At 38.0% G+C, this 21714-nt stretch overlaps 1 protein-coding gene across 1 annotated transcript in view; it reads left to right on the top strand.

Annotated features, from left to right (window-relative positions):
- Positions 1–11451, top strand: part of KCTD8 (potassium channel tetramerization domain containing 8) — a 100148-nt gene extending 88697 nt beyond the window's left edge. The window contains exon 2 of the mRNA XM_075709565.1: positions 10991–11451. Coding sequence (XP_075565680.1) covers positions 10991–11451 — 461 coding nt within the window. The remainder of the gene's footprint in view (positions 1–10990) is intronic.
- Positions 11452–21714: the final 10263 nt, after the last annotated feature.

The raw sequence follows: 21714 nt of genomic DNA on the forward strand, positions 1-21714 counted from the left end.
ACAGCTGTTTTCTCTGAATGCATTCTGAGGACACCAAACAGGAAATAGAACTGAGTCTCTAAACACACAGGTTAAGCAGTCATTTATAGTTTGTCCTATGAATCCTGGGAGGGAGGCACATCTGGGATGTGTTTCCGCAATGTGAAGATGGAGTGATTGTCTTTTTTTTTTGTCACTTCTGCCCTTATAAAGTGATTGCAAGTGTGTTGTCAGCTTTTTTTTCTTCCTTCTTGTAACTTTAAGCTTGTGTTAGAGGTGATTGCAAGGAAATGGTTAAGAAAGAACAACTTAAAGCCATTTGCATCCTTGACACTGAGATTCTCTAGTAGTACTCAGTATCCTGGTGTTGAAAGAATAAGAATGTACTTGTCCTTTTAGCTGCAAGGGCTAGAGTGGGAGCTGGAAGACTGGGGTCTGCATCACTCTTCCAGTGACCAGCATTAACAAAGTAAACTTTCTGCCAGCACCAGTTAGGGGAAAGAACCACTGAAGTCTTAAGGGAGTTTATAAGAGCAGCATGATAAAATATCCTGCTTTTGATACCATTCTCCTGACTCCTTTTTGTGGTAAATTGAGAATATTAGTCTAGATAAGTCTTATTAATTATTAAGTCTATTATTAACACCAAGTTAATAATTTGAAGATAATTTGGTGGACTTTAATATCAATTAACTCTTTCTATAAAGGAAACTATGGCATCTGATAAGCAACTAATAAGCTTTTTTCATCGACAGAACAAAAGATTTTAGCTCTTAACTGATAGCCACTGAAAAATAGCCAGTCAAAAAAAAAGCAAATAACATTAGCATACAGAGCTGAACATGAACCTACTTTACAGTTTGGAAATGAATGACAAGCACATCTACCAGATGTTGCTGAGCTGTTACTGAAATACAAGCAATTGGGGCTCTTCACTATAGCAAGTGAAGTTATGGAAGAGGCATGCTTTTTATGAAAGTTGTTCTTATTTGTCATGTATACCAATGCATTCATTTCTGAGATTTCCTTCAAGCATCAAAATTATTTTAAGTACCTATATTTTCAGATTTGCAGCAAGGGAAAAATGTTTCTACAGGCAGAGAGACAACAATTCAACCATTCTACATGTAAAATTCATTTGTGTCAAATTGCTTTCATTGTAAAATAACCAAACCCCTCCAATCTGAAGATCAAGCTCAGTCTGGCTGCTACTAGTACAATGTTTGTATTTTATTGCTATTACTCTGCTGTTAGTGGAGATTAATATAGCTTATGATCACCACTGAAAAATGCAATGTCTTATCTGGAGTTTGCTTCAGGAAGAAAATTCTGTACTGCCTCAGTAAGCCCTATTTCTCCAAATAACTTACATACAAAACGTGAAGCATCTGGTTGACTCTGGGAGCTTGTGTTTTCTGCTAGGAACTTGTTAGATAACTTTACAATATTCCTTTAGGTGGGATAGACTTTAAATTTTGCTTCTGGGATTTTGCAAGAGATCTTGCAATCTGTTTGCTCAACAGTGGTCTCTTCAAGGATAATCAGGAGGGTTGAAATCTTTGGCTGCAAGGTATTGACCTAGTGATACAGTCCTGAAATGGATAAAATCTGTCATGCATCATACACAGTGGGTGGATATTGGCAGTATTGGTGGTTTCCTGACTTTCAGTCTTGTGATGTTGATTCAGCTTGTATCTTATCTATTCCAAGCATTTCATTTTCTTCTTGTATCTCCAGCATAGCATTAATGTGGTAGCCATCTCTAACTCCACAAAATAAAAATATCATCTTCAGTATTTGACTCTGTTTGTAGTTGGATATGAAAATTACTGGTCTTTCCTGTTATCTTTAGCTTATCTGCCAAGAAAAGACACTACTCAGAATGACTTCAAAATTTTCAGATTAATGTATTTAATAAAAAGCTGTGGACTCTGCATTAGTTTTACTGGAACGCAACAAATTGTCCATGTCAGAATTTCACAGGCTCTCTCTTATTTAAGTTCTTTTTTGCCTACAACGAAACCAAGTTGGTAGAGTAACAAATGGAAGGAGTATGGTTTTGTTATTTGTTCAAAACAAGATTAGGGTGAAGTACCTAATGAATTCAAGTTGGACACAGGATTGTTTATTGTATATCTTCTGTCATTCCAAATAACAAAAATAGTTCCCTCTCTCTATATGAATTAGTCTTTTTATATTGTGAATAATGTTAATATTTAAAATATAGCCTGACTGGAAATAAGCAAAGAAATTTTCCTCATTGATTTATTTAATTCATTCTACTGTACCCTTTCTAGAAGTTAGTTTAACATCAGGTGGTAGTAAATGTGACAGAAAAATATTTTTATGTTGTTTTGTTCTTTTTTTTTTTTTTCTTTTGAGACAAAGCACTTATCACTTACAGGCATGTGGTCCTAATCTGAAAGATGAATTGGTTCATTCACTTCAAGTACCACATAACCATTCACACACCATCGAGCTTAACACTATTAAAGGGTAATTTCCCCTGTGGGAGCTATGCCCAATACAGCTGCAATCTCTACACAGCGTCTTTTTATCTTTCCATGGCAGGTAAGGAGATTTAAATAAAAAGCTTCATCAAGAGTGCAATCACAGACATATTCTTCCTATTGAAATATCCATGAAACAACAAATAAACACTCCTAAAAATCTTAATGCTCCTAAACATTACCAAGAAGACTTCATTGTACAGTTCCCACTTTGAAATGTTGTGTTGGAATCAAAGCACGTGAGATGCCTCATGCGCTTGGCAGTAGAGGACAGGAAATATGGGAAAATTTGCATTTCCTATTACGTTCTGAATGTAGTAAAACATTTCAGAATAATTATCGTGGTTTAACCGCAGTCAGCAACTAAGCACCACACAGCCGCTCGCTTACCCTCCCCCCAGTTTCTATACTGAGCATGACATCATATGGTATGGAATAGCCCTTTGGTCAGTTTGGGTCAGCTGTCCTGGCTGTGCCCCCTCCCAGCTTCTTGTGCACCCGGCAGAGCATGGGAAGCTGCAAAGTCCTTGACTAGCATAAGCAGTACTTAGCAACAACTAAAACATCAGCGTGTTATCAGCATTCTTCTCCTACTAAATCCAAAACACAGCACTGTGCCTGCTACTAGGAAGAAAATTAACTCTATCCCAGCTGAAACCACGACAATAATCAAGGAGTATATTTTGCCTCCATCTCTCATAATCACCATGATTTTTTTTTTAATTTCTCATCATTTCTTTAATTTGTCTACAATGACTCATTGAACACCTTGTTATTATAGGTTCTATATTCTAGCAAAGACAGTAATTAAGTCTATGGTGAGGTTTTCTTTAGAACATAGTATTTTCACATGTTCTTGCTCAAATATCGGGGAGCTAAAGTATTATCTGCAATGATTTTGCTTGGTTTCAACTAAATTTTCCAGGGATGTCAATAAAAATATGTTTTCTGAGTAAAGTACTGAAAAATTACAGAAGTCGTTCTAACTTCCTTTTTTTTTTCTGTAAGAAGAGACAGTATTTTTTCACCCTTTCTGCTTTCACCATTAAACTGCTTTCCTTCTAAGGTCTTTTTTTTGCATTCACATTAGAATGAACAGGCTTTATTGTTTCATTAATTTTTTCTAACTTAAGGTCACAGATTGTGTTGTCTCTGACTTGAATGGGGTCAACATTTAAGTCGTTTTGGACCCAGGCTTATAGCTCAGAATCAGCTTGTTAGTGAAGCCAAACCAATTTACATGCCCTGTAGATAGAAATTTGAAGATTTGCCAGAGCATAGGGCATATTTACAAAACTGTTTTGACAAAATGTGAGTAACCTAAGTGCTATTCTTCGTGTCAGGGAACCCCTGCTGAGATTTGCAAGACCTCTCTGTGGCAGTCTCATCTGCAAGCTGACTTGCTTGGCTTTCTTAAACCACATAAAATTCAGGTTCTGCTAAAAGTACTGAAGTTGATATGTCAACAGTGCTGGCCTTTTACCCAAGAGTTCAGGGCTTACACATTAATAAATCAAAGCCTCCCAGATACTAATTCTCTCTTGTGCCTGAGGGAAGTTAACTCACTTCTTCCAAATGATTATGTTACCCTGAAGTGATTGAAGGTGAAGGGAACATTCTCTTCATTTTATTGAAGCTATTCTACTTTGCATTGACTAAAGCCAAGCCTCAGTTGGGTCAAAGAACATGAAAGTGTGAGCATTTGGCTATCCATAGCAATTTGTCACTCATCTGAAAGGAGGAAGAAAACCAGGAAATGCTGAGTTTCAATCCTCCTTTCTGAAAAATTCTTCACTATTATATACTAAGCATTCTTTGGATCAAGCCTTTAATCCAAAAAGTGGTTTGAAATTTTTTACCAGATGAGACCCAAACTGGAAACTGAATATAGGTTTTTTTTTACTTGAATTGATTTGAAACCACACAGCATAAAGACTCCCACACAAAGTTTTGTTCCACTGAAATCTCTACACTGAACTCTTGAATTTTTCCCACAAGTGCAAGCTGTCAAGAGCGGAGCTAGTCAAGAGCACTTAGATATTTCTCACATTATATACTTAGTTATTAGCATTGTTTGCTCGGGATGTTCATAAGGAATAAAATTTATCCATAGGCAGAGGGGCAGCTAAGGACTGCGTGCCAGTTAATTCCTGTGTAGGCCCTCATATTAGCCTTAAAATAGAAATTGAGTGGGGCGTGGCCTTCCCTCTCCCCTCTCCCAACAGGACTAGGTTAGATGTAAATTGCAATACCTAAAATAAGTAGAAAAGTTTCCATGACATACTGTATGGACTTAAAAAACTACATAAACTCTCACTGCTAAATCCAAGCAGTGGATTTAGCTTGATTTTGTAGTGCATTAAAGAGGACAGAGTACAGTGATCGGGAAGTCCCTTGTAAATTTGCCTGCCATAAAGCTGGTTTTAACCTACAGCTCTAGTGGTAAGAGGCAAGCTGAATCCCTTGCTGCTCTCAGGGAGTGAATTCGTGTGTTGAGCTGGGCTCTAAGAACAGCATTTTCTTCTAAAACAGGTAATATCATTAATATGCCACAGAAAATGTCAGGGGCTTAGAGCTATCCTTTTATAGCTCTTAAAAATAATATTTTTAAAAAATAAAATCAAAGTGAAATTAGACATAAAAGATAATAATTTACCATTGAAGTGTGATATTAAGTACTCAAAAGTCTGGTAATGAAAATGTTCCCACAGTAGCCATAACCTGTCATCAGATTTCACAGGTGACTTCTCTCTAAGCATTCAATGTGGTGTAATACTTTTAATGTTGGTGAAAGGTAATAAAAAACCCTAGATATGTAAGATGGATAAGTTCATCATAATGTGAGATTTGATGAGTATTTTTTCTATGATTGTATATTAATTATAGTTAATTTTACTTAGATTCTTAAGATTAAATCATAAAATACAACAGGATTCATCTTATAGTCACTCTGAATCTAATGTAATTTTGAGATAGTAGGTAAGAGAAGAGTTCATTCAGGGGTTTAACATAGCTGTGTACCAGACTGAAGGTCCTGTGTAGCCTATAAAAATAAGGGTTTTTTCCTTTTCAATGTGGAAAAAACCTGCATTTAATGTAAAGTCATGTGCAAGTCACATACTGCCAATATTCTCAAGCATGCAAAAATTATGAATTAAAATGCAAATAGGATTGTTGGATTAGACGTAATTTCTTTTACAGATACAAATAAAGTAACTTTTGTTCTCTTTGCTGTTATGTTTCTGAGCCTTCCAATACAACCAGTTTAAAACCCTGTCGCCCTCCTGTTTTCATTTTTGATGACATCAGTTAAAAATATGGAATTTTTTTACATCATATTTTATTAAGAATTTTGCTGCAATGTTTTTAAGATGTGTTCTTAATAAATATAAAGTATTTGCTAAAAATTTTTGCATTATGCAAGAGTTAGTTCCGTTTATAGATATATCAGTTCAAAGGAACCCTTAATAGGATTAGCTGATTAATTCAATAGACTGTATCTGGTAGAACTGATTTTTTTTTTTAAAAAGTACATTTGAAGAAACAGAAAATTATGAAGATAAAATACCCCCAAGAACTGTTTTTTCACTGAAATTACATCACAGAAAAACTCAAGAGTTTGGGTTAGTTTGGTTGGTTTTTTTTTTTTTAATTTGTTTGAGTTTTCTATTTAAATCTACAAACAGACTTAATTTTATAGTGCTGGCAAGGGGATTGATAAAACTCAAATAATTTCACTTTTTTCATGTATATTTTCTGGGCCAACAGTAAAAGGTAGCATCTCTTTAACAGTTTCTGTTCTTCCTGATTGAGGTACTGCATATTGAACACGTTTAAAATGCCAGTTATGTTTTGTTTCCAAAACACTATTTTTGTACCAGCTTCAACTCTTATCTACATGTCTTACATCCAGCTATAAATGTTGTACTCCAGAGCTAAGATTTCCCGTTCTTCAGGTCAATATAGTTATTGAAATGGCTAACCTCAGCAATCTATGCATATGTTTATAACTTCTTTTACATTCTGCAGTAAAAATAAACTGATTTATAAACAAACAAATGATCTTTGAGACACTGTAGGAATAAAGTTGCTGAAGTGAGAAAGAAGTTTATTCATGAAGCTGCCACTGCACATGTAATAAACTGGGCATTTGACTTAGAGAGAGAGGAGAATGGAGCAGTCAGGTTAATTGGATTAGAATATGATTTCCTTTATTTTAAGCCTGTTGTATTAATATTTAAGAAAATAAGTGTACACAAAACCTGAAATATAGATAAGCAGAATATCATTATTTTATGCTTTTAATGTTTCCAGTGTGGTATTTTTCTCTGTTGCAGGAGATACAGCTAAAGAAATCTTCAAATAGTTATCCAGATTGCACCTTATGAATATCCTCAAGCAATTTATAGAATCATAGAATCATAGAATCCTAGAATGCTTTGGGTTGGAAGGGACCTTTAGAGGTCATCTAGCCCAACCCCCCTGCAGTGAGCAGGGACAGCTTTAACCAGATCAGGTTCCTCAGAGCCCCAGCCAACCTGACCTTGAATGGTTCTAGGGATGGGGCCTCCACTACCTCTCTGGGCAACCTGTTCCAGTACTTCACCACCCTCATTGTAAAAAATTTCTTCCTTATGTCTAGTCCTATCTAAGCTTTATTTGACTTCCAGAAGTACTTGGGTACAATTTTCCAGCAATAGTTAGTGACCAGTGGATGGTTTGGTGGTGTATTTGTCATGTTCTGTTCCAGACTGGAGCTCTGTTGCTCAGCTATTGTTTGACAGGGAAGTCGGAGAGAACTTCTGGTTCCTGTTTTGATTGTTGTAACTGGCAGAAGCAGATTTTCGCTGCAGAGAATTAGGTTCTTAAGTTTCTAGTTCATTTTCCATCAATATTTTGTAGTAATTGCTTGCAAGTGATTATTTTGTCAATCAGTTCTGCCAGTAAATGTTGGCTAAAATATATGCAGAGAGCAACTTAGATGAGGAATAAATACAGTCAAAGTAAATGCAATATGCCTTCCTGATCAAAGAAATGTGTTTGAGATATTATCTCAAGTCTACTAGACCTGGGAATCTAGTAGGCGCCGTGGTAGATGTGGTGAGTAAGCCCAGGTAAAAGGCAAGCTCACTTTCTGACTTTCTGAGAGAAGGGAAGCCATTTAAGAGCAATAAAGGAAAAAGAAGAAGTAGGAAGTTCAGTGTCTACTGGAACTGCGTCGAGGAGAAGTTGGAGAACCAGCAGCAGGTGGGAGATCCTAGAAAGGGCAGGAGCAGGAGGGACAGACTGTAAATCAGTGCAGTTTTTTAGTGTTATGTGCATGTTGGAGCAAATACACTTTCTCCAAGTTTTTAAGACTATTCTGCACTCCTGAAAAATAAATAGTTTCAGGTAGACCAAGCTATTTGAATGTCTTTGGTATTATTCTGGAAGGGCTGAGAAGGTATAGTGGAGACAGCATCCCACCACACAATCCCGGCCACAAATGGGTGTGCTAGCATAGAGGGCAATAAGGAGCTGTTTTCTGAATTAGAGAGGTAGCTAAATTTATCTGATAATCCCTGATGTTGAAAATTAAACAAATACCTTTTGAGAGTCCCTTCTTATGTATTTACAAATTCTTTTGCATTTCAGCAGGTGGAAAATATTGTGAGAAAAACCTCCCCTCTAGCAGAACTGTTGCTTCTGTTAATAATACACTATTGAGAAAGAAGTGCAGGAGCATATAAATAATTCTTTGTGAGGGAGGATTTGTTAATTTTTAAAAGGAGAGGTGTGGGAGAAACCTGTGTTTGGATTAAAGTTATCATGAATTTAGGCAATTCAGTGAAGCATACAGAGCTCAGTGCTCTAAGGTACTGAACCTCAGGGCTCTGATCCAAAAAAGCATTTAAATACCTGCTTATTGTCAGGCTCCTGAATAATCTTGTAGCAGGAAATGGAATTTTTTTATATTCTTGAAGGTGTATTTCAGTGCTTTTTTGAAATAGATTCTTAGTACATTGCAGTTTTGAGCCCTTGAGAAGCAAGGAGTACCAATAAAGAAGTATAAATAGACCAACTAGAAATAATATCTTGATTTATGAAGTTACAGAAAAAAACTGGTCAGGAAAGACAGAGTTGAAGACTACAGGGTGTTGCTAACAGCAAATTTTCGTTTCTTAGTCATAGAGTGTGTTGTTACATTTGAAGAAGGTAAGATTGTAAACTAGATTAGATATTGATGTTAAATCATGTTATTGAAAATCAGAGTAGCAACACTGAAATCACTATCTGATTAACTACTCAGTTTTATAATCGCATGCTGCAAAGCCAGAATAATTCCGTAATGCCAGCTGACTCTCGATTTAGCATATTCATATAGTGGTTTGAGGTATGAAATGAAATGCCAGATACCATAGAAGGAAGGCAAGTAAATCTATCTAAGAAGGTGAACATATTTCTGGAGGACAAAGAGGAAGGAAATCGCTGCAGCCATGTGCTTGACTATAATGAAGTAAAAAAATCACTTGTGTTTTTCACTCTGAATAATGTAAGTGCAAGCCCTGATGGATTGTTGTCTCTATTCTTTGGATCTTGATTATTCATGGGTTTCTCTAGGTGGACTACAGAAATGTGACACTTCATCCTGGGATACTGGCTAAAACAAAAGCAAAGCAGGTTGTTGAATTTTGCTGTTGTTAGTTTATTATTTATTTGCTTTTGTGTTTTGTTTTTCCCTGTGTCTCATATAAAATATTGCAGTCTTCTTAGATTCCTTTGAATCATAGAGCTGCACTGTCAAAAAGACACTAGAGTGTTCATATTGCTCCTGCATTCTTTGTCATTGTAATTATATTTCTAATTTGTAATTCTGAAAAACAGAATACTAAGTGACTCAAAAATCTCCTTGCAACTCTGTCCCATTAACTCAAGGTTGAGCCTTGAGTTTTGGTACTAGCAACAGTGGTTAACTGGTGCTGGTGGTGTTTTTGGTAAACTGTAAGGATAATCTAGTTTTTCTAAGGTATTTAGATACCTAGACTGTTTGGACTGTTTCAGGTTTCGTAGCAGACACACAACTGCCACTGAAGTCCCAATCTTCATTTTCATTTAGAAGTTTAAACATCTTTGAAATTTTTCCCTTTGGTCTGATCCAATGCCTCTTGAACTCTGTATATATTTCTGTCAGCTTTAGATAGTGTCCTAAATTAAGATCGTGACGTTTATATGATGCCAGCATAGCATCATTTCGCTTCACAGCTGGAGTTTTGAAATAAGGCTTCAGAAATGAAAACGTTTGTACAGATTTAGTGGCTACCACCTAATTTTCACATTCAGATTCTGCTTCAGACTTCAAAGCAAAAGTGATATCAGGAAAGAATAACAGCCTAGATCCGATTTTCAGGCGTGTGAAGTGCTGAGCAGTGCCTGCTGATAGGCCATCAGATGGCTCTCCCAGCCGTTGCAGACTCCCTCTGCACCGATAACTTCGTAAGCTCCTTTTCCCTGCCAGCTTGTGCAGTAAGAGGTGTACAACTGAATTCTGAGCTTGCACTGAGGCAAGTCTGGGATAATAACTGACACTAAGAAGTGCAGTGAAATCACTATAGGATTAAAAAAAAAAAAAAAAGCCTAAAGACTCTGTCAGTAGTGAGCGATCTCTCTTATTCTAGGATTAATACTCCTTTTTCTGTCCAGGGCCTCTGCAGAGTTGACATCTGCAGAGCATAATATCAGTAGACTGTTCTGGGAAGGTGACTTAAGAGCTTCCAAAAAAAAAAAGAAAATCTAAGCCCTTGGAATATTTTTATTTAAGCAAAGACTTTGCAAATTGTATGGTAGTATTTTCATAATACTACAAAATCTAATCTCTCATAATAAACTTCTTGGGGTGTAATAGCAAACTAACTCATTTAAACTTGCCTGCAGGGATTTCTGGTGCAGATAATATGTGAGCATTATGCATGTTTCATTACCTGGATTCTTAGGCAGGCAGTGAAGTTATTCTTGCCATAAACATTTTCAGGAGTGAGAATTTTGACAACTAAACACACGTGTAGGACCAGACCTTCAAACTGTGTACCAGTCTGGTATAGTTCTCTTGACTGAAAGGAAAGCTGGGCTTAAGCTGCACCAGGGGAGGTTTAGGTTGGAAATTAGGAAAAATTTCTTTATGGAAAGGGTGGTCAAGAATTGGAACAGGCTGCCCAGAGAGGTGGTGGAGTCACCATCCCTGGAAGTGTTCAAAAAACGGGTAGATGTGGCACTTGGGGACATGGTTTGGTCTAGTCTACCTTTGATTGGTTTAGTGTGGACTTGGTAGTGTGGGTTAATGGTTGGACTGGATGATCTTAAAGGTCTTTTCCAACCTAAACGATTCTATGATTCTATGATTCTATGAAACACCACCAATTTATCCCAGTTGAGACTCTGAGTCACGTTTCTCTAAATGGTAGCTGATCAGTTTTCTGTGTAAACCAGTGCTTGCTTAATACTTTTTCTTTCCTGCCTTGTATTAGGACCCCCCCAGCGAACGATTTCCCCCAAACAAGACCACGAAGAAAGGAAGCATGACAAAGTCTTGGACAAGGGCAGTGAAAGTGGGACTTCCTGTAACGAGTTGTCCACCTCAAGCTGTGACAGTCACTCGGAAGCAAGCACCCCTCAAGAAAATGCCACCAGCACTCAGCCATCCACAGCCCACCAGCCAAATACTCTGACTTTGGATCGTCCATCTAAGAAGGCCCTGGTGCAGTGGATGCCACCACCAGACAAACGCAGGAACAGTGAACTCTTTCAAACTCTCATTAGCAAGTCCAGAGAAACAAATCTTTCCAAAAAGAAGGTATGTGAGAAGCTGAGTGTTGAGGAAGAAATGAGAAAATGTATCCAAGATTTTAAAAAAATCCACATTCCAGATTACTTTCCAGAGCGCAAACGTCCCTGGCAGTCTGAACTCTTACAGAAATACGGGTTATAGTAATCAACTCTTTCACGACCTATCTCTGGGGCATTTGATGTTTATTAAGTTGCCACTAACTTACTGATGTCCTCCTTCTGGCCAACTCCGCCACCAGAGCTGTTCCTGCCGCTTATTTCTTTCTGTGAACAGTGGATGTTGGATAGTACATGGTTTCTTTAAAAATATATATAAAAAGATAGAAACTTAAAAAATACAACAGGTGTCTCATCTAAACCACCTCATAATAACAAAGAAAAATATGCATGGTCAAGAAAGACGGTTTTCGAACTGTAGTCAGTTGAGCTTCATTATCGTTTTGGAACTTGCCAAATAAAAATCTCAATCATCAGTTAACGCCTCGTTTTATGTCACCAATAAAAATGACTCAGACTTGCTATGGATGAAGAGAAACAGGGTTTAAAATTCGATTGAACTGGTTTCAGAACTAATTCCCAATGTTCTTTCAATGTTAATGCAATAAAGCAAATACCTATTTTGCATGAGCACAATGTTACAAATAAATCACACAAGAACAAGAGGTTGTCTGTTGCTTGGAGAATTATTTGTTTGATACCAAGCCTATAAACGTAAAACGTCTAAGGGATTGAATTTATTTTGTTCTGGATCTGTGATTTTTTTGTGTGTACAGTGTTCTGTATGTAAGGATGGTGTAAATATGCCTTATACTGTTTTATTATTGCACCAACAACGTCCATCTATTAGTGCTTGTCAGGATTATTTCTGTGAAATGCAAATTTATGGCAGATTGTGAAAACTGATTTGATGGTCTGAAAGTTTCTGTTATGTTAGTCACTAAAATTGGAGAAAAATAAAAGAGACTTTAATGTATTTATTAAAAGAACCATCTGGTAGATTTTCTTGGCTATCGTTATCTCCTCTCTTTTTTAAAAATAGAATGAAGCAAATTGTTACTTTTTGTTTAATGTTTTCATAACTACTCTGCTGAAAAAAAAACAAACAAAAAACGTGTTTCAAGAGTGGGTGCAAAATATTTAGGGTAGTGCCATTTAATTGGAACCACCATACAGACTCTCCAAGAGGAAGAGAGTTACGCTAAGAAGCAGCAGGGAGTGAACTAAAAAACTGAGTGGTTTTACTAACAGAGCTGAAAGCAGTTCCAATTTGACTAGTTCACAAAAATCAACTTAGAAGATTTAAAATATCACAGCAGAGTGCACTATATTTACAAATGAAAAGTTTTCTATGAATAGTCAACTCTATATGACAAACCTATTTTTTCAGCCCAAATAGAGGAAAATCAATACTTTTCTCATTGCAACACCACCAAGAAGACCGACTGTGGTTCAGACAGCCGTAGCTGGAATGGGTAAGGACTGCTGGAGTTTGCAACAGAGCTGCTGAGTTCTTACAGACTTGAAATTATTACTGTGCAGACACACACAAACATACACATACACCTTTAGAAGGGTTCATTCCCATATGTATTCCATAGCAGGAACTGTACAATTGTGTCAGAAGAGGTGTTTTACATCTGGTGGTAATTTTAACTGTTTAGCTAAAGTAAAGAGGACGTCTTGTGTTGTAATTGCCAGGATTATTCCTAATGCCTGTATTACTTTTCAGTCTTCTAACAGGACACTTTAAAAAAAGACTACATACTTTTGATAGCAGCTCAGCGACTTCATTTTTTTTTTATCCTATGTAGAGCTAGTTACTCTCCCACTCAGTTAATCAGTTGGCTCTAATATTTCATCTTTTGACATTTTTATGACTTGAAGGAGTATATCTGGGATAAGTCTAGTCTGAACTGATGCAGTCCAGTGTGAAATCATTTGGCTTCTCAGCTCTGCCCTTATGTTCCTTGCTTGTTTCTTTCTCTGAGGTCCAAAAGACCCATTCCTTCTTCTGAAAGTTTCTTGCTTCTTAGACATGTTTAGCATTTGCTTTCTCTCTCTTTTTTAATCTTTGGCTTCCTAGTCTTTACCTGATGAAACTTCCAACTGTTTAACCATGATTTACTAATCTCCAGTGGATACAATTCTGGTTTTGTTTAGTCTAAAGTTAGACTATTATTGAGAGCTTTTAAAAATCTCACAGAGTTGTCTTCTGGCCTTTTGAATCTATCTTCATTGCACTTCTAACACTTTATGCTGTTTTCTGTTATCTTTGTTTAGACTAAGTTTCCATCTGGGATGATACCTTTTAGGTTCGGGGAGCATTTTGAACCTTCCCATTAAACTTTGCCATTGAGTTTGGAGATTTGTTTTGCCGCCTTAGTTATTCTCAGTACTCCAGGCAGTACGTGCTTGTGGTATGCTTAGGTGTTTGTTCGACCCGTCCATCCATTTTAATTTGCCTGTGTATAGATGTTTTTATAAGCTTTTTATTTTTTTTTCTTTTAACATACTACCTAAAATTTCTCAGAGTATTTTTCATTCGTTCTTGAAGAGAACAGAATATTATCTTAATACCTATCTTAATACATGGGCAGCATAAGATTTGTGATAACCTTAACCACTTTCCATGTGTTCACGAGGCGTGTGAGTGATGTGGCAGATAAACTACATTGCTGTTACTTAGCAACCACACTGGCACCTTAAGATGAAGTGTTTTGGTTTTGGAATTGCACAGTGTACACTGTCCTCCTTCTTTCAGAGTGAAAAATTGGGATGTGTTATAGTCAGAGAGAAAGTGGGAGAAAACAGCGGCTCCTGTAAATCCTTTGGTCATATTCTCTAATTCCCATCACACTTTTCATCCAGTTCACCCAGTTACAGCTCCAACCCTTTCTATATGGTTATTAATCTACAGTTTTCAGATTCCAGCCTGTAATTAGGGAGAAAGCAAGCTGAGATATCTGGTGGAACAGAGGAGCTTGTGGGCGGTTAGATGGCTAGGAAATTCCCAGGTGTTACAAGAGAATTGTGTATTAGAAGCACATGAAGGGGGAGTTGATTTGCTTTCCTTTGTCTTCCATTTTTCTTACTTTCCTATGATAGCTGCTTTTTCTTTTTCCATTTCAGTCTTCTTTTTCTCTTCTTTCCAGCTATTCACTTTGTTACACACAGGAACAGTCTACCATGGGAATCTGTGACTTTTATTGGACTTCAGTGGAGGCGGTCAGTACATTAAAATTCCACTCCATATGAAGTTTATGATTTTAAAACATAATGTTTTTCTGGAAAGGAAAGAAAGATCAAAATACCGACATTTGTCAATCTTAAATTAAAAAAAGAATGTAAATAATAAATAAAGTTTGTATTTTTCTTTCAATATTTCAGTTATGATTTTTATATTAATTTCAAATTTTAGCAGGTTATGCTTTACAGTTATAATTATGACATATTTAGTTTGGTGTTATTATAGACTAAGTAGTTTTAGTCAGCAGTAGCTATTATAAATTGTAATTGATAATTGCTTTGATAAAATATATAAAATTTTTTTTTAAGAAAAGATAAAACATAAAGAAGTAATATAACATGTAAATGAAACGTATTTCTGGAAGGAAAGTAGTTATGTAAAACTGACTTATTTCTTTTTCAGAATTTTTTTCTAAATCAACACAATCCCTTAAATCATAGTCATATTGGGAATTCAACATGGAATACATATCCCATTGTGTTCTTCAGCTGAGTTTAATTCTTAATTTTTAACATGTTCAGCAATATAGAATGCTATAGTCTAGATTATGTTTAAAGATTTGGAGCTGATAAAAAAGCAAATCTTCCTTCACAAGTCATCTCCCAGTTAAGCTAATATTTCACAAGAGTAACATATCAGAATCTGCTGCAAAAATACTGTTATCATTGCCCATGTTTATTCACTATAAAAGTTAATTTTAAGACCTCATAATGGATGTTATGTGTGCCAATTTTTATGTACTTGATTGTTCTAACTGAACAGATGGGGAATAGAGATACAGTTTTGCCATACAATGATGTTTACACCTTTAAAATGTGTGAACAAAGATCAGAATTACATGGTGGACTAATTAGCCTATTGCTGAAGGAATATTTCTGAGCCTTTCTTCCACTAATAAAAATTTACAAGTCTTAGAATAATTTAAATTAATTCTGAAATAGAATTTTAGAATTCACTGTGATTCACTTTGATTCACTTTGATTCACTTTGAACGAATTAAAAAAATGCTAAATTGTAAAAAAAGCATAATTTTGTGGCCGCCTTTAAAAGTGCTTATGCAAAGTCATTTGACTTGCTAATGCTGTCTTTGTTCAAGTAATGACATTAAAAATATACTTCCTACTGGAGGTGGAAAACCCAATTTAGTATAGTTGGTAACAAGAGGGCAATGTTGGGTTCCCTCTACAAGTGACTCATGTCCTGAACGAAGCTCATTGGGACGCTCAGAAATTCTCAAGAAACCTTTAGCTTTTTGCAGGATCACACCACTGGTATGGCTCACCATAAAAATAGCATTCACACATTACTTCAGCTTATATATTGCAGGCCGTCAAGTAGTTTCTTCTTTTCCAGGATCTGTTATCTAGAAGTAATTTTCAATCTGTTTTCATATTTTCTGCTCTACCCCTCTCTTCTTCATTCATACGATCACTTTTATTTAAGAGCTTATCTGTTCCTTGCTTGAACACACATATCCAAATTCAGAAGGGAATACCGTAGTCTTCACACTGGAAAATGATGGGGGAAGCTGGGCACAGTGGGAATGTTGCTGGTTTGCATAACCTTCAGCAAGAAGACGCCGTAAAGCACAAGCTGGAAGGCAAACTCACGTCACCCTACAGCTCGTGCTCTCTTTCAGACTGTCAGGCATCCAATACCTTTAGTGCTGTCCAACCATCCAATGAAGTGAGCCACAAAGATGTTATTCACCGATAAATGAGCTGCTGATGCTGTCAGCATCCATTTTGCCATCCACACCTGCTGTGTGTTGGTGGTGCAGCTAAATCAGTCACCCCAGTTGAGATGTGGTGATGCTGGGCTGCACGAGGCTGGTGCAGGTAAGAACTGTGAGAGCTACTATTCACACAGAGATACACTACTTACTACAGGCTGCTGTAGTGGATACCTGCCTTCACAGATGTACACCCTGCATCACTGTGTCTGAACTGGGACCTTTTGTTTTATTCTGCTGGATCATCACTGTTTGCCAGGAAAACAGCTATCCCATGGGACCAAATCCCTACACGTAGATCCACAGCAGAAGATGGTGATCTCTGCTGCTTTAGCACATTGCTCCTTCTTTGAAACTGGGCTCGTGACAGTGTGAAATAGGGTGCTGAGAAAACAGAGTACAAGCGGTGCCCAGAAGAGAAACTCAGCGCTGACTGTGCTCCCATCTGTTTGGAGCCTGGCACCCTGGCACTCCTCAGCTGCAGACATTGGATTGTGTAAGGCACACTGGGAGAAAGCACAAATGGGGTCAGTGAAGTTAGTGGTGAATAAAAGAGAATAAATATTTGGGAATTTTCTCCTCCCCTAAGGACTCCTCCTCTTGCTGGGCCATCTCTTCTCCTCAGATAATAAGAAAGGAAGAGGGATTGTGAAAAACAATAATAGACCAGATGGAGGTAGTGGGAATATCTGTGTCTCTGTTGCATTGCCTTTTAAAATTCCTATATTTCTTCACAATGTTACTTCATGTTCTTTTATATACAGAAAAAAGAAATGTAGAAATGGCTTGATGGGATTACTTTTGAGATCCTAGATCGTATAATCTTTCATACACATATTAGATGAAGTTCTACTACTGAGCATGTTAAGTGTTTCAATTACAATACAGTGTAATTTGTAGCAAGAAGTCACCCCAAAACAGATGAGCACCAGTAACAAGAAGTAAATTAAATTAACATAAAAGGAAGGAAGATCACAAATAGGCAATAAATAATCTTTCCAGATTCCAAAGCAACATTTAATGCTGAAATGCTATCACTTTATCTACTATCTGCTTAACATGCTTGCAATTAATTAATCAATATTGATCAAGTCATAATGTGCTCAAAGCTCAGATTCCTCATGATAAATTTCTGAAAGATTGTTTTCTTCATAAATGTATACTGTACGCAGTAAATGTGAATTTTGACAGCAGGCAACACCTGATGGAATATTTCTCATCCCTACTAGATTGCTAGTTTGGCCTAGTATTAAATGTGGAAACCATCAATCAATGACCCTAAAAAGCTTTTTTTCTGCTTCTCTTCCTATTTAGGTGAATTGTGTGTTTCATGTGGTGTCATTTTTCTGTCAAAGGTAGCATTAGATTCAATGCATCACGAAACAGTCACTGACACTTTGGCTGGGAATTGTTCTGATTTGTACCTACCCTTGATTTAAATGACATTAGTAAGCTTCTGACATCAGCTGTTGAGATGACTGCTGAGTGATTGAACACCTGCCATACAGTTGAGAAATGAGAAGATAGGGTTAAAAATAGTCCTCCATGCCACTGTGGATTTGGAGGCATCCCAAAGGGTTAGAAGCCTCAGCCCCTCCAGGACACAGCATGTGGTTCTTGCATCGCCGCACAAGGAGGGACTGGAAGCCCTTGCATACCCTTCCCCAAGGGAAAGCTTGGTTTCACTAAGGCTAGTCTTTGGGAAAAAAACAGTTGCTCCTTCACAGCTTTTATGATACTAGTTCAGAATATCCTCATGGAAAAATTAAGCAGCATCCTCTTGGTCCCTGAAGAGAAAGTAGGGTTGGCTTCTATTTTTGTGACTACAGTCGCTAAATATATGTGAATAATTACCTGGAATTTCCCTGACAAGTATCTCCACTGACATGGGGTGCAGGTATGTCTTTTCAAACATGTCTTGTTACTGTCCTTGAACTTCTTCCAGCTGTTCAGTCCTCTTTTGGGAAGAAGATACCCACAAATGCACATATTCTAGTTTTGCTCAGTAATGGAAGGACAGAGGTAGAACAAAAAGTTATTCCCTTCTTGCACTGTGATGGCATGTTTCCATATATAGAATTCATTATTGTATGGTCTTTTTTTACTGCCTCCTTATACTGCAAACTTATGTCTGGTCTGAATCACTTTTCTTGCCTTTTTTTTTTTTTTTTTTTTTAACATCTCTTTCTCCTGGTTACTTCAGACCTCCAGAAATACACAGCACAGATTTTCAATTATTTCTAATCAGACCACTTTCTTCAAAAGTTTGGTCACATTTTACCTTCCTTGACGTTTCTAAATACTCATGAGTCTTTCTTTTTGTTTTTTTAAACCAAATTTCATGAACATCCCACTTACCTTCTCTTAGATAGAGAAAATGGCAAATAAATCCTATGAGACAGATTTTCAAAGGCACACAGGTGAGAGATCCCCAATTCCCTGTGGCATTTACTGAAACTTGCTCTGTTGGGTTTGTGTGGCATGGTTTTGGTAGCGGGGGGGGCTACTGGGGGGGGGCTTCTGTCAGAAGCTGCTAGAAGCTTCCCCCATGTCCGATAGAGCCAATGCCAGCCGGGTCCAAGATGGACCTGCCACTGGCCGAGGCCAAGACCATCAGCAACAGTGGTAGCACCACTGTGGTAACATATTTAAGAAGGTGGAAAAAAAACCCCAAACTGCGCAACTGCATCCGGTGAGGGGCGTGGGAATACGTGAGAGGAACGACTCTGCAGACACCAAGGTCAGTGAAGAAGGAGAGGGAGGAGGTGCTCCAGACACTGGAGCAGAGATTCCCCTGCAGCCCATGTGAAGACCATGGTGAGGCAGGCTGTCCCCCTGCAGCCCATGGAGGTCCACAGTGGAGCAGATATCTACCTGCAGCCCATGGAGGACCCCACACCAGAGCAGGTGGATGTGCCCAAAGGAGGCTGTGACCCTGTGGGAAGCCCACGCTGGAGCAGGCTCCCGGCAGGACCTGTAGACCCATGGAGAGAGGAGCCCATGCTGGAGCAGGTTTGCTGGCAGGACTTGTGACCCTGTGGGGGACCCACGCTGGAGCAGTTTGTGATGAACTGCAGCCCATGGGAAGGACCCATGTTGGAGAAGTTCATGGAGGACTGTCTCCTGTGGGAGGGACCCCACGCTGGAGCAGGGGAAGAGAGTGAGGAGTCGTCCCCCTGAGGAGGAAGGAGCGACAGAGACGATGTGATGAACTGACCGCCACCCCCATTCCCTGTCCCCCTGTGCCTCTGGGAGAGAGGAGGTAGAGATCTCGGGAGTAAAGTTAAGCCCTGGAAAAAGGGAGGGGTGGAGGAAGGTGTTTTAAGATTTAGTTTTTGTTTTCTCATTATCCTACTCTGATTTGATTGGTAATAAATTAAACTAATTTCCCCAAGTCGAGTCTGTTTTGCCCATGACAGTAATTGGTGAGTGATCTCTCCCTGTCCTTATCTTAACCCACGAGCCTTTCGTTATATTTTCACTCCCTTGTCAAGCTGAGGAGGGGAGTGACAGAGGGAGGGAAGTGACAGAGAGGTTTGGGTGGGCACCTGACATCCAGCCAGGGTCACCCCACCACACTTGGGCACATAACTATTTTTTTTCCTGTCTCTGGAAAACTCATGTTCTCTCTGCAGTGATCCCTATGCCCTTCCCCTTATCTCAATAGGACCTGTCAATCATCTTTAACTGCACTTCCCACTTCCACTCCAAGTCAATTTGAATTAATTTTACAAGTAAAGTTTCTTGAAATTGAAATCAGGAATTATTATACTGTCCCGTTCCCTTCACCCACTAATTCTGTAGTGCTTACTGAAAGGAATAATCAAGTTTGTCTGATAAGAGCTGTTTTAATACTCCTTGTGAGTCTGTCTCATTCTCCCACTGTGGTAAACAGCAATTGCCTGAGCTAGCCTGTGATAGGCATCTCAGTAGGAGGCAAGAAATGGTGCTGCTCTGTGGGGTACAGAAGTGAGAATAACTCTTATGCATACAGGCTTCCAATAAATTAGCTGTACATCAGTGTTTCTGAAAATCTACAGAAAGCTTCTGTGTCCCTCTGTAAGTCTACACACAGTGAAGCTGTCATGCAAGGGAAGAGAGGGGAAAAAAAGTCAAGAACAGGACAAAAAGCTTCTCCATGGCTTTGAAAGTGATTTGAGTGATTTTCTCCCATGTCCAAGTACCTGGGGAGCAGTGGGATCTTCAGGTGCTTTAAATTCATCATCCCCACGTGATTACCTTGATTGTCTGCTGATGGACAATCAATGTAATTTCAATATTCATTGAAATTGAATGGGGGCCCACAGCTTATTGAATAGTTCCTAGGTGGTGCTCAGGAGTTAAGATCCTGCTTGGCTTTGCAGCAGCCATCATGGGCCTCATCTCCCGAACACCATCAGTACCCCACCTTAGAAAACATGGATGTAATTTCATAGATCATGTCTTAACAATGGTGCAAGTGCCGTATACTACTCCTAGGAATTATGGTTTTGGATATGTGCCACATCCCATTGTGATCTTGACTTCAGAAGATCTCAGCAAACCTGCAATATTATGCAGGGCCCGTGTCCAGAATTATCATATCTTGGTTTTACTGCAACTATTAAAGGATTATTTTCAGCTCTTAAGATACCAGATTTTTAAGCTGTACACGTGCTTATGCAGTTATCCTGTTGATGCTTCCTCCCAGTTCTGAAGATGTGTTATTTCTTTTTCCTCTTCCCTGCTGGTGCCTCAGTCACCAAAGGATATTCAGTAAGAATGAATATTGATGCAGTAGGGGTGTGCTAATTTACTTAATATCCCAGAATACCTATCACGATTCATTTTTTATTTATTTTGCATGAGATGCATGGTTAGTGCTTTACAGTTAAGCATAAGGACTTATCTTCTGCCCCAAGACAATTGAAAATGACAAAACAGGAACTGGGAACATTGAAATGAATGTAACATAAATGCAAAGAGATTGGTTGTTCTCTGTAATTTCTATTAGTATTCCTTAGAATGGTTCTGTTTAAACTTTATTATAGTGTGGGGTAAGACCATAATCTGTTCATACTCTTTTGTTTTTAAATCAGTGAAGCTCCTTGTGAGTTAAATCAAGTCGTGTCTAGACCATGCTTTTCTGCACCAAATCTTCCTAATTACCTATCTTCTTCTTTGACACTTTATTTTTAAGTTATCAAATTACTTTGTTCTATTGTTTGCTCATCTTCTGTGTGATGAGCTAACTTACAAATCATATCATGCAACTGCAAAATAGAGGAAAAAGCACTTACATGCAACCTATTCCCTTACTGAACAGTCTGGTTGGTGTGTGATAGCTCAGAAATTTTGTCATGTGTCACTAAGCAGGAAAACTCCTGAATGGATGAGGATGGTTTTTCATAGGCCCCAGTCCTGCAGCCTAATGTTTAAGCAAGGTG

Source organism: Pelecanus crispus, chromosome 4 (assembly GCF_030463565.1).
Source record: "Pelecanus crispus isolate bPelCri1 chromosome 4, bPelCri1.pri, whole genome shotgun sequence".
NCBI classification, from domain to species: domain Eukaryota; kingdom Metazoa; phylum Chordata; class Aves; order Pelecaniformes; family Pelecanidae; genus Pelecanus; species Pelecanus crispus.